The following is a 14,860-nucleotide window of genomic DNA, read 5'->3' as shown; positions in this document are numbered from 1 at the left end:
ATTTCCCAAGAACAAAAGTGTTAGAATAAAATATTTGGTTTTTAACTTATTAATGCAGGTGTTACTTTTTTCATAACTGGTAACAGTGTAATTCTCAAAACTTTTGTATGCTGGAGTATTTTTCTTCCATTAGAATATTACCATACAGCTCAGTCAGCTAAGTAAGATTTTTTTCTTAAAGTGAGCCAAAACAATGTTGAACAGTGTCTTTAACCATTGGGGCACATCGGTATACTAAAGCTCTTGAACTTTAGTCTACTAACACTCAAGTATGCGAAAGTTCGGCAACCCGCTTTCGTCACACTTGCTGTGATGTATGTGCCCTACACCACACAGGATCCTATCCTTTTCTACCAGGCCAGGGCATGAACCATGAGCTCAACAACCCGTACATGCCTCCAGGGATGCACAATAACATCTCTCCAGGAGCTCTGGGTCCTTACAGACACCCAATAGTGAGTAGAAGGGCACTAGTAAAAAAGAGTCATATGGTAAGAGATAGTTAGCCATCTGCATCATACCTAAGCCATGAACTTAATGGAGTAATCATCAAAAGTTTTTCTTTTATGGTAAGAGATAGTTAGCCATCTGCATCATACCTAAGCCATGAACTTAATGGAGTAATCATCAAAAGTTTTTCTTTAAGTATCAAAATATTTACTGAACTATATCTCAAACTTGCACTTTGATTTGCAATGAGACTGACAATATTGTGTGAATTCACTAAATCCTGTATGGACCAGCATTTCAAGTTGTTGTCGACATGAAGCACAAATATATGTATTTCATAAACGGTAATGACAGGTGTAAACAGTTTACGGCTTCCTGATTTAACGTACAGGTGAGTGAAAATTGAGGAGTCAGCTTTAAGGACAATTCCGGACCAGATGAAATGAAAGAGGAAAGTTTTATAAGTCCACAATGAAAATTTGATGAAAATTTGATAAAAATGAGGAAAGTGAATTAATTACTTCGCTTCTTTTCGAAAGAGTTTTCATGAAAAGTCAATATGAATACATGCGTAAGTGAGTTGATGATGTCATCGCCTCGCAACTTGCCATATAGTTTGTACACAAAATCTTGAAATTTTCATTTTTTTAAAACTTATTTGAACCCCCGTCACAAATCATAATTTATCTGATTGATCATTATTTCGTTTTACACTTTCTAGCAACAAAATGAATTTCTATCATTTTTTTTTTCATTGGTACATGGTCAATAAAAAACTGTGAGGTAATGACATCGTCAGCTCATTTGCATATTTATATCAACTGTTCTAGAGCTGTTTTGTTGCAAAAAAAGAAAAAGCATCTTTAACATTCCATAACTTTCTTATTTTCAGTCTGCATGTAAACTGTTTTTCAATTTTTGAAATCGAGATATTGTTGGTCCAGAAATATCCTTTATGGTATCATGTAAAACGAGGAGTGTAGTTTAACTACTGCATTGTCCATACAAGATATCCAGCCTAGTTTTGATGGCTGTGGAAGCAATTTTATTGATATAATGGTTTGATTTTACTTTGCAGTTTAACGCAGGACCAGTGCCCTTTGACCCTCATGCCCACACAAGAATCTCCTCCATTCCAGGCATACCCGGTGGCAAACCGTGAGTAATCAGATTACCTGTTGGGAAGACTTAAAAGTCTCTCATCAAATGCTGATATTATACTAAGCCATCTGTGTCATGTGATTACACCTTCATGAGCATGATTGTGCAATACGTGTCACAAGTTCGCTGCTGACTCGGGGGGGGGGGGGGGGTGGAGGTGGAGGTGATGATTATCTCTTCTTGACACGCACCTATGTGATGAATATGAATATATGAATATTTGTATGCCTCCGCCACGAAGTGGTGCCGGAGGCATTATGCTTTCAGGTTGTCCGTCCGTCCGTCCGTCCGTCCTTCCGTCTGTCCTTCCGTCCGTCCGTAATGAATTTTGTGGACAGGGTAACTATCAAAACCTTTTGAGGTATCCTGATGAAACTTGACATGTATGTGTATTAGGGGGTGAAGTTGTGCCTATCATTTGTTGGGTGCACATGCTCAAGGTCAAAGGTCAAAAGGTCAAGGTCAAATACATAAAATTTCAATATTTCCATCATATCTATGCAATGCCTGAAGATATTTTCTTGAAACTTAGTGTATACATGTATTACCTGATTTAGATTCTCTGGTGAAGTTTGGGTCGTGAGGTCAAAGGTCAAAGGTCGAAAGGTCAAGTAAAAATATTAAAACTTCACCTTTTTTCTGTATACTTGGAAATTGTTCAAGGTATCTTCATGGAACATAGTATATATACATGTACTGACTGGCAGTGATTATCTAGAGAATTTAGGGTTCATGGGGTCAAAGGTTAGGGGTCAAAGGTCAAGGGCAACACTTCAAAATTTTACTATTTCCCTCATGTTTATGCAATGCCAGCAGGATTTTTTTTTTTTTTTTTTTACACTTGGTGTATGCATGTATAACCTAATAGAGATTCTCTGGAAAGTTTTTTTTTTCTTTAGTTTTTGCCTCAAAGGTCAAAAGGTCAAAGATCAAGTGAAAGTGCTGAACTAAGTTTTTCCTCCATATCTCGGAAGTGGCTCAAGTTATCTTTAGATTTTCTACATATTTATGCATGTTCTGCCTGACAGTGATTATCTTATGAATTTTAGGGTCAAAGGCCAGATGAAAATGGTAACAATTTACTATTCAGTACTAAGAGAAATTGCACTTTTTCTCCATACCTTTGAAATTACTCAATGCATAAACATATGAATGGGTCAAAGTCAAGTTAAAATTCGTAAATTCCAAATACATGCTCTCCTATTCATCCAATTAAACCTAGGTCAAGGAAGGTGAACATTCAACACATTTGTGACAAACTTGTCATTTTAATATTTTGCCAATTTTGTGAAAATGTAATCACACATTGTCCACATGTACTATCTAGACCTATTAGGAGAATCATGCATTATGGCGGAGGCATACCAGTCGCCATAGTGACATTTCTAGTTCAATCTGTGAATGTTTTGCACAAGTTTTCTTATTTATTCTACCAATTGTGACTAAGATCTTACAACATTCCATGGTCTGAAAGCCAATAATTCCAAATAAAAATAAAAATGTAGTGTTTAAAGACAGTCGAGAACGAGAGACTCACGTTGGCTTCAAAAGGGGAAGGGAGCAAGAATCTTACAGAGACAAATTTACAAAGGGGTTTAACCCTATTCTAACTGGGGGGGGGGGGGGGGGTCAATTTGACCCCCCCCCTTGACATTTCGCGCCGCGATTCCGCAACGCGCAAAGATTTTGCCGCGTCGTTTGATGACTTTTTTCCTTTAAGTCTCCCGCATATTTTGAGACCAAATTTGCGATGTCCGGGTACACCGTTCTGAAGTTCTGTAATGTTTTGCGTATGCATGTCAACCCGAACACAGCTCAAATTCATGATATCTTGTGCAAATCCAATGCAAATCGTGTTTTTTGGTTAAATTGATATAAATTAGATTATTTCAACTTTTAACCATTGAAATTAATCAATTTTAATGTAGATAAGCTTGAAAAAGTGCCTGCAAAAAATTTTGGCCAAAAAACAATAGAAAACAAAAGGTCAAAAAAACAGTGAAATACATAAGAAATTAACGAAACAATAAAAAACAAAAGAAACTGATTTTGATTGTGCTATTTTTTTACAAGAAAATTGTTCAATGTGTCTTGAGGAACTCTTACACAAAAATTTAGCAATCATTCAGTCTTTTTAATGGAGTTATAGGTGAAAAAATGATTTAATGTGTAAATTTGCATAATTAATTAAGTAAAAATAGAAAATCGAAATTTTTCTTTTGTATGACCGTGTAATCTTGTAGTTGACATCCGGCTCTATCTTCAGGCAAAATTTTGCGGCGATCGCGTGATCGGCGGCCGAGATCTGAAGGGGGGGTTAAATTGACCCCCCCCCCCCCCCCCCAGTAAAAACTTGGTCTCAAATAGCCCAGTTAGAATAGGGTTAAACTACCTGTATTTCCATTTACAATTTCTGTAAGTGGTTAAGGTGTTTACTGTGATTGTTGTTTTGCTGTTGATTTTTGTCGTTGTTGCATTCTTGCCATCTCAAATACTCCAGGGCCTATTCATTTCATGTCAGTGCTGACGGCCAGATGCAGCCCGTGCCATTCCCCCATGACGCTCTGATTGGCCAGGGAATCCCAAGACACGCCCGTCAGATTAACACTCTCAACCATGGTGAGGTGGTGTGTGCCGTTACTATTAGCAACCCCACCAGGCACGTCTACACTGGAGGAAAGGTAAGTTTGTCCAAAGATTTCAGTTTGTGTAGAGCAGGAGTAAGGGAGAGGAATACAACACATCTTCCACAAAGTGACAGCTGTGTTTCAGACTTTGTCATGAAAGAGTGGGTAGTAGATCAGAGAAAGAGGCAGTTTACGTGAAGCTTAGAAAGGACTGGAGCAGAAAATGTCACAATCTCCACTTAGGGTAGATGCAAAAGAGCTCTTGAGTGCTCTTGAGTGCTTGTGAGTCTTGCTGATGCTACTTCTACAAGCAGGTATATGCCTGTAGCAAAGTTTGTTTTTTTTTTCACACATTTTGCATGGATCTTTGGCACATCTGCAAATTGAATAATTTAAATTCATTTTATTTTTCTTTTACAAATTTTGCTTGATGTACCCTCCATGATTTTATTATATCAGATATGTCTGTCCCTTTCCCCTTTAAAAAATGTCATTTATCACATGCAAAGCATTTCACATCATCAAGGAGAAGATTCTCTTGAACCCAGAGGCATCAAAGTCTACTGCATGGTGTGGTTGTTTTACTATCGTTCTGTTCTCAAGTCAGTGATGTGTTCTCTATTCTGTGGCACAGGGTTGTGTGAAGGTGTGGGACATCAGTCAGTCTGGGAACAGGAGTCCGGTCTCCCAGCTGGACTGCCTAAACCGGGATAACTACATACGCTCCTGCAAGCTGCTGCCTGATGGAAGAACACTGCTGGTCGGTGGTGAAGCCAGCACTCTCTCCATCTGGGACCTAGCTGCTGTAAGTTCAGGGTTCCTGATATCTTTTTTTTTTTGAGAGAGCAAGTAATTTATGAGTAATTAATAGTTACTAGCAGGGTTTCTTGGGGCTGAGTAGTGTATGAAGAGCAAGTGGTTGTGAGAACTGAAAAGTACAAGAAAATTTTCTGGTATTAAATATCCAAACCACTGCAATCACAGATTGACATTGAAATTACTGCATACGCCATATATTTCGTGGGGTTTTCATTATCGGAAATTTCACAAGTCAGGTGCTATTTGCAAAAATATCAACTCTGATCCTGTCATGAATGCAATATGCATGCATACATGTACACAGTACATGACCAAGGTGTTTGATGATACTGTACCACTCCATGGCCCTGAATTTAACCACCTGTGAAATTGTTGGGAAGTCCTGATTTACAGAAATTTCTACTTGGTAAATATAAGGCATATACAGTAAGATGTGAAATGAATGGACAGCTAACATCCTTTGTGATGTGTGTGAAAAGTGGGTTTCAAATAACTGTAAACTTTTCTTTCTCTGTCACTGTCCAGGCAACACCTCGTATCAAAGCAGAGCTGACATCCAGTGCTCCAGCCTGCTATGCCCTGGCCATCAGTCCAGATTCAAAGGTCTGCTTCTCTTGCTGCAGTGATGGGAACATCGCTGTCTGGGACTTGCACAATCAGACACTTGTCAGGTAAGCTGTCTCAAGGGATGAAGGTTGACATGCATACCCACACTCAGTTGTCGTTAAAAGATCGAACACGTTTCCAGAATACATATTTTTTCTTGTCTAACCGCATACCCCTAATTGACCCTAGGGTTGACGAGATACAGGGTCATATTTTTTTCTTGTCTAACGGCATGCCCCTAATTTACTGTAGGGTAGACCAGATACAGGGTCAGGTTGATGTTAAAATAGTCTGTATAACTAATCCCTGCACTAGTCAGTGGCTTGTTAAAAGACAACACCAACAAATAACTTTATGAAAGGCAATTTAGATCAGTCTGTAAAGGCAGTTACAAAATGGAAAATAACATAATTTACGTGGGACCTAAGTGTGAATGACTACTCATTTATTCAGAGGCCTGCCTTCCCGTATGCCTGAAAACTAAGATGAAGTGCATACAATCAACTTTCAGATTTGATAATAATGACTGCTCGGCCAGTGGATTCAGGTCTTGTCATCACAGTACTATTGCACTTATATAACATAAATAATAACTTGGCCGTAGCACTTATCCCTTTACTATACCAGGAGACCATCCTATACAAAAACCTTACCTTACGGGAGGAGGAAAGGTCATGTAAATGAGGATTATTAAGCTAATTGTGATAGTTGCTTTGCTCAATATCAGTTTGCCAAATACATAAAATCATCATCCTGTGTATCGGCACATCCTCGGGGGACTGTAAGTGTCTGTTTGGTCTGTTGTCATATGAAAACATGCATGCACATCTACATCAGCAGGGGGGCGGGAAGTCCGCCCGACATGACCACACTCTTGATCACTGACCACCCGGCATAAAACATACCCGTCATGAATGTCCAATGAGGAGCTCAGACATTTTAAGATGGGGCAGCACTATTTTCTATTTCTTGGTGGAGTTCATACCACTTCTGAGGGATGCAGGCCAGAGTTCTAGTATAAATTACTGAAGGGTTTCCCATTCAGGATGCCAATGAAATCAATAGGAGGGCAGTCATTTTATATTTAAAATGTTTGCCTGCGGGGTAATCATTGCTGTGTTTTCAGTGACAATCAATAAGTTTGTTAGGAAAAGGACATGATGAAGTGGAGGGGGTTCCATGTTCTTTCCAAGTGGTCTTCAGCAGTGTGGCTGATGCCTGGTTCTGTTGAACTCCTTCCAACTCAATTCAATTTGTAGGGCACTTCCAAATCTCTTCTCTAACACTCTCAAAACTTTTTCCTAAACTCCTTCTTTGGGGCTTGAACAAGATCTTTTATATCCTATTTGTTATTCATATCTCCTAAGAATATCTCCATATCCCTAAAAATATGTGATTGGTCAATTAGAGTCAGGTTTCTATTACGTGAAAAATTATGGGATCTTCCCTATCAATGTGATTGGGTCAATTTCATCTTGGGATGTGGTTGAAATAAAAGTAAAATCTTATAGGTAAGATTTTTCATTAGCCCCTCCAAATCTTTTTCACACAAAATCTGCTTTTATGTTTAATTAGATAACCTTTTGCACTTACGTCTTGGACCTGTCGTAGCACAGGGAGTCAAGTTGTCTACATCCTCTCACCTCTTTATTGATTTTTTAAAAAAACTTTCTTACACTATTTCTTTGTGAGTCTGTCACAAGTGGACAAGACTTGCTAATTTCCTTGGAAACAATTCTCAGATAAGAAAGGAAGAATCCCAAAATTTATTACAAGTTTTCTGCGTGAAGTGGTTATTGTCCTAAATGGTACATTAACACTATTACAGTATTCTCATATTTAACTCTAATATCTGTACTTATAATAATGATATTATTATTAACAAAAGATGAAGATGATGGTGATGATGATGATGTTTATTATTATCGTTATTATTATCATTATTGTTGTTGTTATTATTATCATTGATATTATTACTGTTGTTATCATTATCGTTATTATTATTATTGTCATTATTATTATTATTATCATTATTATTATTATTATTATTATTATTATTATTATTATTATTATTATTATTATTATGACCAAATCAACTCACAATAAGGATTAACTCACAATAACTCACAAAGGAAATTCATGCAGGGGTTAGATCCTTCAGTTCAGAGGGAGATTATGACCACTGAAACAAGTGGGTGTGTAATAAAGGGGTTTTGAGTCAGAGGGCAAGGGAAATCAGCCACAACAATAAATGCAGTGTGTGGAAATAAGTGATACAATGAACTGCTTATGAATAAACCGGGCTTACTGTCAAAGAAACTTGGCTAATGTCACACTAAGAATTTCCAAAATAACACCCTTTTGGGGGAAACAAAATTTGGCAAAGAAAAGAAAGCCTGACATAAAGCAAAATGAAGATGGCATAAACTCAAATAAGGTGTTAGGATTGAACATAGTGAAGTCACAGAATCCGGAGTAGGAATATTACTGCAGAGGTGTTAATTAAACATGCTAGTAGCCATCGGGCTTCCATTTAAGCTGATCTATTTATTTGCTTGTCTATTTACCACATAAATGTAGTAACAGCATTCTCAATCTAGCCTGTTAGAAAAAAAAGTCATATTGTAGTATTTGCCATAGAACTTATAAGTAAATCTGAAGCTCACATTGTCATTATATTCAGAATATTAGTACAGTTACATTCTTTTATAAGGTTTTGGCTTTGTAGTTTCCTCATTATTAAGGAATAACTACTCAATTGCAAGACTGCACTCAAATAATACTGGTTTTGTAAGTTCAGTTTTGTGAGCATACTCTTGACAATAGTGACTATTGTCAACTGTATGCCCATTGTCAAAAGAGGGCAGCATACCTTTACCAAGCCAATATTAACCTCTATGACTTTACTGTCTAGCTCAGGCAGTGCATTGATTGATCTTCCAAATGGAAATATATTCCCTAAAAGATGTCACCAGGGTATAATTGTGTAGGCCCTATAGAGTTTTCTCATTAATCACTCTCTAGAATATTTCACCCGTCAATTTTTGCCAGTCCAATGTCCTGAATGAGGGTCGAACCCAGCCAAAAACATACATGTCCATCGCCCCCGTCATTGGGTTCAGCGGTATTATTGCTGTCTGCATGGTTGCACCAAGGAGGTTCCAACTGGCTGTAATTATTCAAACAGTTGTCAGATTTATATTGATGTACAAAAGAATTTCACAGGTGCATTTGTGCCATTGATGATCCATATTCGACAGCACCGTCTTGCTGAGCAATCTGAAGATTCATTTTGAACGTTAATATGATATTGGCCATATTTTGCTTATTTATTTATTAAATGAAATGAAATTTCACTCAATGATAAAGCATGTAAAACAAAAGTCAATCTTTTGCAGAAATATGTGTAAATCAGAGCTGTATCATGTGAAAATGTTACAACTGTACCATCCTGGAAAGCCGGTTTTATCACTTTTCCACTTAATTTCCGCAAATAAAACTAACATGGAATAATCTTCCAAGTATAATTCTTTATTGATAGATATATAAGATTAGTGCCCGGTTATGCCCAGTCAAGTACTTTTCATCTTTATTTCAGCATTTTTTGCGCAATTTCTATTCCCACATCCTCGTGTCTGTACCACCTACCTTTTATAAAAAGGGATAGGGAAAAGTGATTACCATTACAAAGACATATCTTCCGTGTAGAAAGTGGCTGGTGATTATGCAATGAGACATGAGTCAGTTGTCTTCCTATCAGCCTGGCAGATCCTGTTTGGCACATGCTTCAAATATTTTTGAGCGGCGGCATCGAACATCTAGCAAGGGAAATAAGACGGTTGTGACTCCATTCTCTAGAACCTCCTTGGTTGCACACATGTTTTAGCATAGATGAGTGGCATTTAAGATCATACGAGAGTGAGCAGTGTAGTACTCAGCAGATCTATAAGCTCTAAAAAACTGGCTTGCCATTCTAAGCCTCTAAATTTTTGAAATGTTTCATATGGTATACCACGTAACATGTGCCAGCATACTACCAATTCATTTCTGCTACAGAAAAACATACCATGAGGATGATACTTTGCAGACATAGACTGTGTTTGTGGAAACAAATTTTGCAGTTGTCATGTACTAACTACACCCCCATTTTGCTGTCAGAGCAGTCAGTGTGTTTGATATGCTGGAAACTGCACCTCGCATGGATGGTTCCAGAATGAGCTGTATATATCCTTCACAAGTGGGGTTTAACTTGTTTGAGAGAGCATGAGTAAGAAAAGGATATTTTCAAGACATTCATGAAAATACAGGTCTAGATTTTAACCAGATTTTGCCAGAATCATCCATGCTCATTAGTTGTTCTTATACATTTTCTGCAGATTATTTGGTCCAGAGGCAGGGCTTTGATATAACAGGCAAAATAAGCTGATTTCATGATTTTTACAAATCTAGAACTGAAGCTGCAGAAGATTTTCTTCGTGGGTTCATTGAAGAAAAAAAAAAGAGAAAAAGAAAATGTGTTTGACTGGTTCTTGATTGGATATGTTTGTAGGGTGTGGTGCCCTCCAGCAAAAGTTAACTCTTTTACACACACAAAAAAGTGGCTAATAGCATAAAGTCTCTCTTTTAGCAGACAGTTCTGCCATGTACATAAGATGAGTTCTAAATTCTTTTACTTGGATCCACTGTATTTTGATCTCTTCACCCATATCTCTTGCAATGATCAGCGGCCTGTCATACACATATCAATCCGTAGATATTTGCAACCTGATTCTTATGTTTGGTTGTAGAAGGATTGTAAAGCATAAATGGATTCCGCCAGCCCTGCTGCATAGTGGAAGAATGAGAGAGTGTTTCATGCAATTATGTTGTCAAGATTTAGAACAGTGACAGCGCAGACAAAGGCCAGAAAGAGAGGAGTTATATTGTCAAACATTTGCATGACTGAGACTGATATTTACATATCAATGGACAAGCAATTACTGCATCTCCGAGCTATGTGTTTGATGGTCTGTGCGTGAATGTCTTTCTCCACTAGGCAATTCCAAGGCCATACAGATGGTGCCAGCTGCATTGACATCTCACCAGATGGGTCAAAGCTGTGGACTGGGGGCCTGGACAACACAGTGCGTTCTTGGGACCTGAGAGAAGGGAGACAACTGCAGCAGCATGACTTTACCTCCCAGATCTTCTCTCTTGGCTACTGCCCTTCTGGTGACTGGCTGGCCGTTGGGTGAGTTGTTTCTATCTCTTTGTGTGTTGCGGGGGCTGGGGGTACGCACTGTGCTTGGGTTTAAGCTTGCATCTTGAACAACAGACTGCATTGCATTTCTCTGACCAATTGTTCAGATTTAGTTCAGTGGACTGATATAGTAAAAAGTTTATTTTCAAGATTTGTGAATGCTAAACATCTTGGCAATAAACCATCAAGTCAGTCACACAAGCTCCTTCAAACTGTAGAACTCAACAGGATTAGAGGGCAATATTTGCTGATGTAGGGTATTACAAGATGATGATGCGATTGGTTTAATTAACATACTTTTACATTTATTGTGTTTTAGAATAGTGGACGATTGTACACCATGTACATGAATATTTGCACAGATAATCATATTATGAATACAGAAAAAGTTTAAAAAGTTATTTTCTCTACTATATCCTTGGCCTCAATGAATTGGCAACTGTTCACCTTGGGTAATCATGCCTTTGTTGTGTGTATGATATACTGTCAAGCATGCACTATTAATGTGATAGAATATGGACTGTTAAGCAGATTCTTTTGTATAATCATATGGTGCAAAATTTGTGATGGATGTCTCTCGCTGGAATCAAGACACTGTCCCTGAAGTCTGATGTACTGATAGTAGTGGGAGTAGGATTTATTGCTGCTTCCAAAAGGCATATTCAGTTGTACCAATGAAAAAAAAAAATGGAGTCATGTATGAGCCCTTTTTTGTGTTGTTGGTTTGTTTCTATGTACCAGAAAGTCATCAAAACTTGTATTATGTGTTGCCTGGCTGGTGTATTATTTTGATTATCTTCAAAGACCTTGTAATACATGGTATGCTATTGATTAAATGTGTGTGGGAATGTTACAGGGTAAGAAGGGATGACTAGGAAAGTGAAAATGCAGCAGGAGAGTCAAGGTAAAACTGAAAGCATTGAAAAGAAGTGTACAGCAAATGATGGGAACATCTACAATTATGTTACATAATTACATCGCTGATATTGAGGTTCTCTTAGTTATCTTATTCTTTTCCAGTCATTCACCAATAATTTACTTTTATTTTGTTTATTCTTTTCTCCATGAGATAATGAACCTTTTTGTAAAGTTCTCCTTTGAGCTTTGTTGTAGATGTTCCCCAGTTTCTGTAAACATGTCTATTTATGTTTACTTCATACTCTGTTGTTTTCATGTTTAGGATGGAGAGCAGTAATGTGGAGGTGCTGCACCACTCCAAACCTGACAAGTACCAGCTCCACCTTCATGAGAGCTGTGTGCTCTCCCTCAAGTTTGCCCACTGTGGCAAGTGGTTTGTCAGTACAGGCAAGGACAACCTGCTCAATGCCTGGAGAACTCCCTATGGGGCCAGCATATTTCAGGTTAGTGCCTTGACCGTCCTTTATTTCTCTCCTTTGATATCAAGGAAGATATTTATGAGCAGTGCAGTCGAACCAAGAAGAGGCAGGTCCCAAGATAGAGGGTTGTGTGTTAATTTTTTACAGATATCTTTGCAAAGTATGAACAAAAATCCTCAAAAAAAGAAAAGAAAAAAGGAATCTCAATGTAAAGAGGACCTCAAGGGAAAGTGTATTGGAATTTTCTCATATGGTTATTTACTGTCACACTGATAACTCATGTAGATTAGCAAAGATGTAACACTCAACATTTGTTGAACATTCTACATGTCATATGTTACTTAACTTTTGAATTAACCATATTGTGAAGGACTGTATCATGAAGATACTGTAAAAGTGGATATTTTTGACTTATTTTTCATGCTTGGCCGGAAAAGGAGAGTTTCGCGTGTTAATTCTGCTGAATCAAAACATTAACGACTGGAACATATGGCAAGCAAAAACATTCACGTGCTTTTATTTTTGCGCTAGTTTCTGGTTGCACGAAATGCGCAAAAATTTCAACACCGCAAAAATTTCCACTTTTACAGTAACAATTATCACAATCTCTCATGTTTCTGCCTGGGTTGATAATGTATCCATTCATGGAGAGGAATATTATTGCAATATGTCACTAGAAGAAAGGATGTGTGGTTATATTCACTTAATACCTCAATGCAGTCTCTTTAATGGCTTGTATAGAATAAACCTCACAACTACTGTAAAAGTGGAAATTTTCGCGGTGTTGAAATTTTCACGCATTTCGTGCAACCGCAAGCTAGCGCGAAAATGAAAGCACGCAAATATTTTTGCATGCCATATGTCCCAGTTGTTGATGTCTTGATTCCGCGGAATTAAAAAACATGCAAAACTCTTCTTACGTGGCCAAGCGCGAAAAATTAGTCGCGCGAAAATATCCACTTTTACAGTAATGGGGTTAGTATTCATACTTGAATGTGGATGCTGTTCCCAAAATATCTTATAGATTCAGTCAAATAGTTGAATGAAAAATTTGCAGTACCTGAAGCAAACATAGGCAGTGTTAGATGTAAATGAATTGGATATGTAGACCAAACAATGTATTTGAAGTGATATCAGTAAATTCAAGGCACAATGATCCAGATATGCTATTGTTTGTTTTCCTTTTTCCTTTTCAGTCCAAAGAGTCCTCATCAGTGCTGTGTTGTGATATCTCAGTGGACAATAAGTTTATCGTCACAGGCTCAGGTGACAAGAAAGCAACAGTCTATGAGGTCATCTACTAAAGCCACCCTCTGTGTTTTCTGTCCTATTGGCGATGAACAATAACTTTTTCCTTGATGAGAGAGAGAGAGAAGAAGCAGGAAAGACAATCCTCCAGCACTCTAAGAGGACTTCAGAGTTCAAAATGTGCAGCTTACTAATACTTTGACTGGAAGGAAAAGAACAGCTTGATTTCAAGCACCTGAGTGGCGTGAAGTGTGCTAGTCACTGGCTTGACCGCACGGAACCTGCAGAAAGGACAATTCCCGTTTAGAATGTATTGTGACTTCTTCTTTCTTTTTTTCCTTTTTTTCTTTTTTGCTTGCTTGCTCCTTGTTTCTCTCCCCAGCTGACCGTATCTTGGCATGTGATTGGACCAAATTAATCGTGTAAAATTTTATGCCACCCCTGCCATTATGGAACATGTATGGAGCATGTATGGTGACAGGGAGCCAATGCTGAAGCCTTTTGTGTGTTAATGGCATGTCAAGCTGAGTATCATCAACCACGGTTGGGCCATGGAATGTGCATCAAAAGCTTTGACTCTTGAAAAACGCACAGAAATTCTTCTGATGTTCCTGAAACAGATGTACTATGAAGAAAATGTTGTCCATTTCTTTGCTTATTTGTAAATCTTGGAATGACATGATGCAACATGACAGAGACCAACCCACTTTCTCTTGGAGTATTACCAAAGGATTGCAGGAATGAAATATCAAAAACAAAACAAAACAAACTCCATCATCACTATCTCTGGAATTTGTTTTGAGTTAACCACCAGTCTTAATGACTTTGTTTTTCATAAGGATGCCCTTTTGAAACTCTCAGAAAAGCACCAAACAGTATAATTTGACCATGGAAGAGCACTTCAGATTAACCAACTGAAAAGGAACACAGTTGTTGCTCTTCATTGTCCAAGATAAATCATTCTAGAAATGGCAGCAGATTTCTGACATGATGTGATGCCTTGTTGGTTTAAGTTACTGTTAAAGTGGTATGGTTTAAATGGGTTTTCTGTGGTTTACCCATTGTGGACAAGTACAGATAAGTTAGGTCTGGGTTTCATTGATTTTCCTCCATGTATTGGTATCTTGCCTACCTCGTAATTGTAAATTGATTCAGAGCATATATGTGATACATGTATGTCGATTTCTCTGCTGATGAAGCCAAAAGGCTACCACTCGGTGTTTCAAGAGAAATTAATGTGTAAAGAAACTAGGAAGTTGTTGCACTTCATGTACTCAACCCTTTACTGGTATTCACATGCAAGAGATTATGCAGAATTTGTATGCACTTGATATAAGATAACACTTTCACTGTCGGGATTAAGTGGGGGGGGG

At 37.9% G+C, this 14,860-nt stretch overlaps 1 protein-coding gene across 2 annotated transcripts in view; it reads left to right on the top strand.

The window, feature by feature from the left end:
• LOC139722751 (transducin-like enhancer protein 4) overlaps nucleotides 1-14,507 on the top strand; it is an 88,099-nt gene extending 73,592 nt beyond the window's left edge. The window contains exons 14-21 of one of the 2 annotated variants that reach the window (XM_071634034.1): nucleotides 358-455; nucleotides 1,529-1,608; nucleotides 4,112-4,292; nucleotides 4,873-5,043; nucleotides 5,583-5,728; nucleotides 10,699-10,893; nucleotides 12,083-12,263; nucleotides 13,436-14,507. In XM_071634034.1, the coding sequence (XP_071490135.1) occupies nucleotides 358-455; nucleotides 1,529-1,608; nucleotides 4,112-4,292; nucleotides 4,873-5,043; nucleotides 5,583-5,728; nucleotides 10,699-10,893; nucleotides 12,083-12,263; nucleotides 13,436-13,543 (1,160 nt within the window). In that variant the 3' untranslated portion in view covers nucleotides 13,544-14,507. Of the gene's footprint in view, nucleotides 1-336; nucleotides 456-1,528; nucleotides 1,609-4,111; nucleotides 4,293-4,872; nucleotides 5,044-5,582; nucleotides 5,729-10,698; nucleotides 10,894-12,082; nucleotides 12,264-13,435 lie in introns of both variants that reach the window. The other variant, XM_071634033.1, reaches the window with a different exon arrangement.
• Nucleotides 14,508-14,860: the final 353 nt, after the last annotated feature.

Source organism: Diadema antillarum, unplaced genomic scaffold (assembly GCF_040938485.1).
Source record: "Diadema antillarum isolate AM-2024a unplaced genomic scaffold, OU_Dant_1.0 scf00000170, whole genome shotgun sequence".
NCBI lineage: Eukaryota > Metazoa > Echinodermata > Echinoidea > Diadematoida > Diadematidae > Diadema > Diadema antillarum.
Note: the sequence above shows the minus strand (reverse complement) of the source record. Positions and strands in the feature narration are given on the sequence as shown.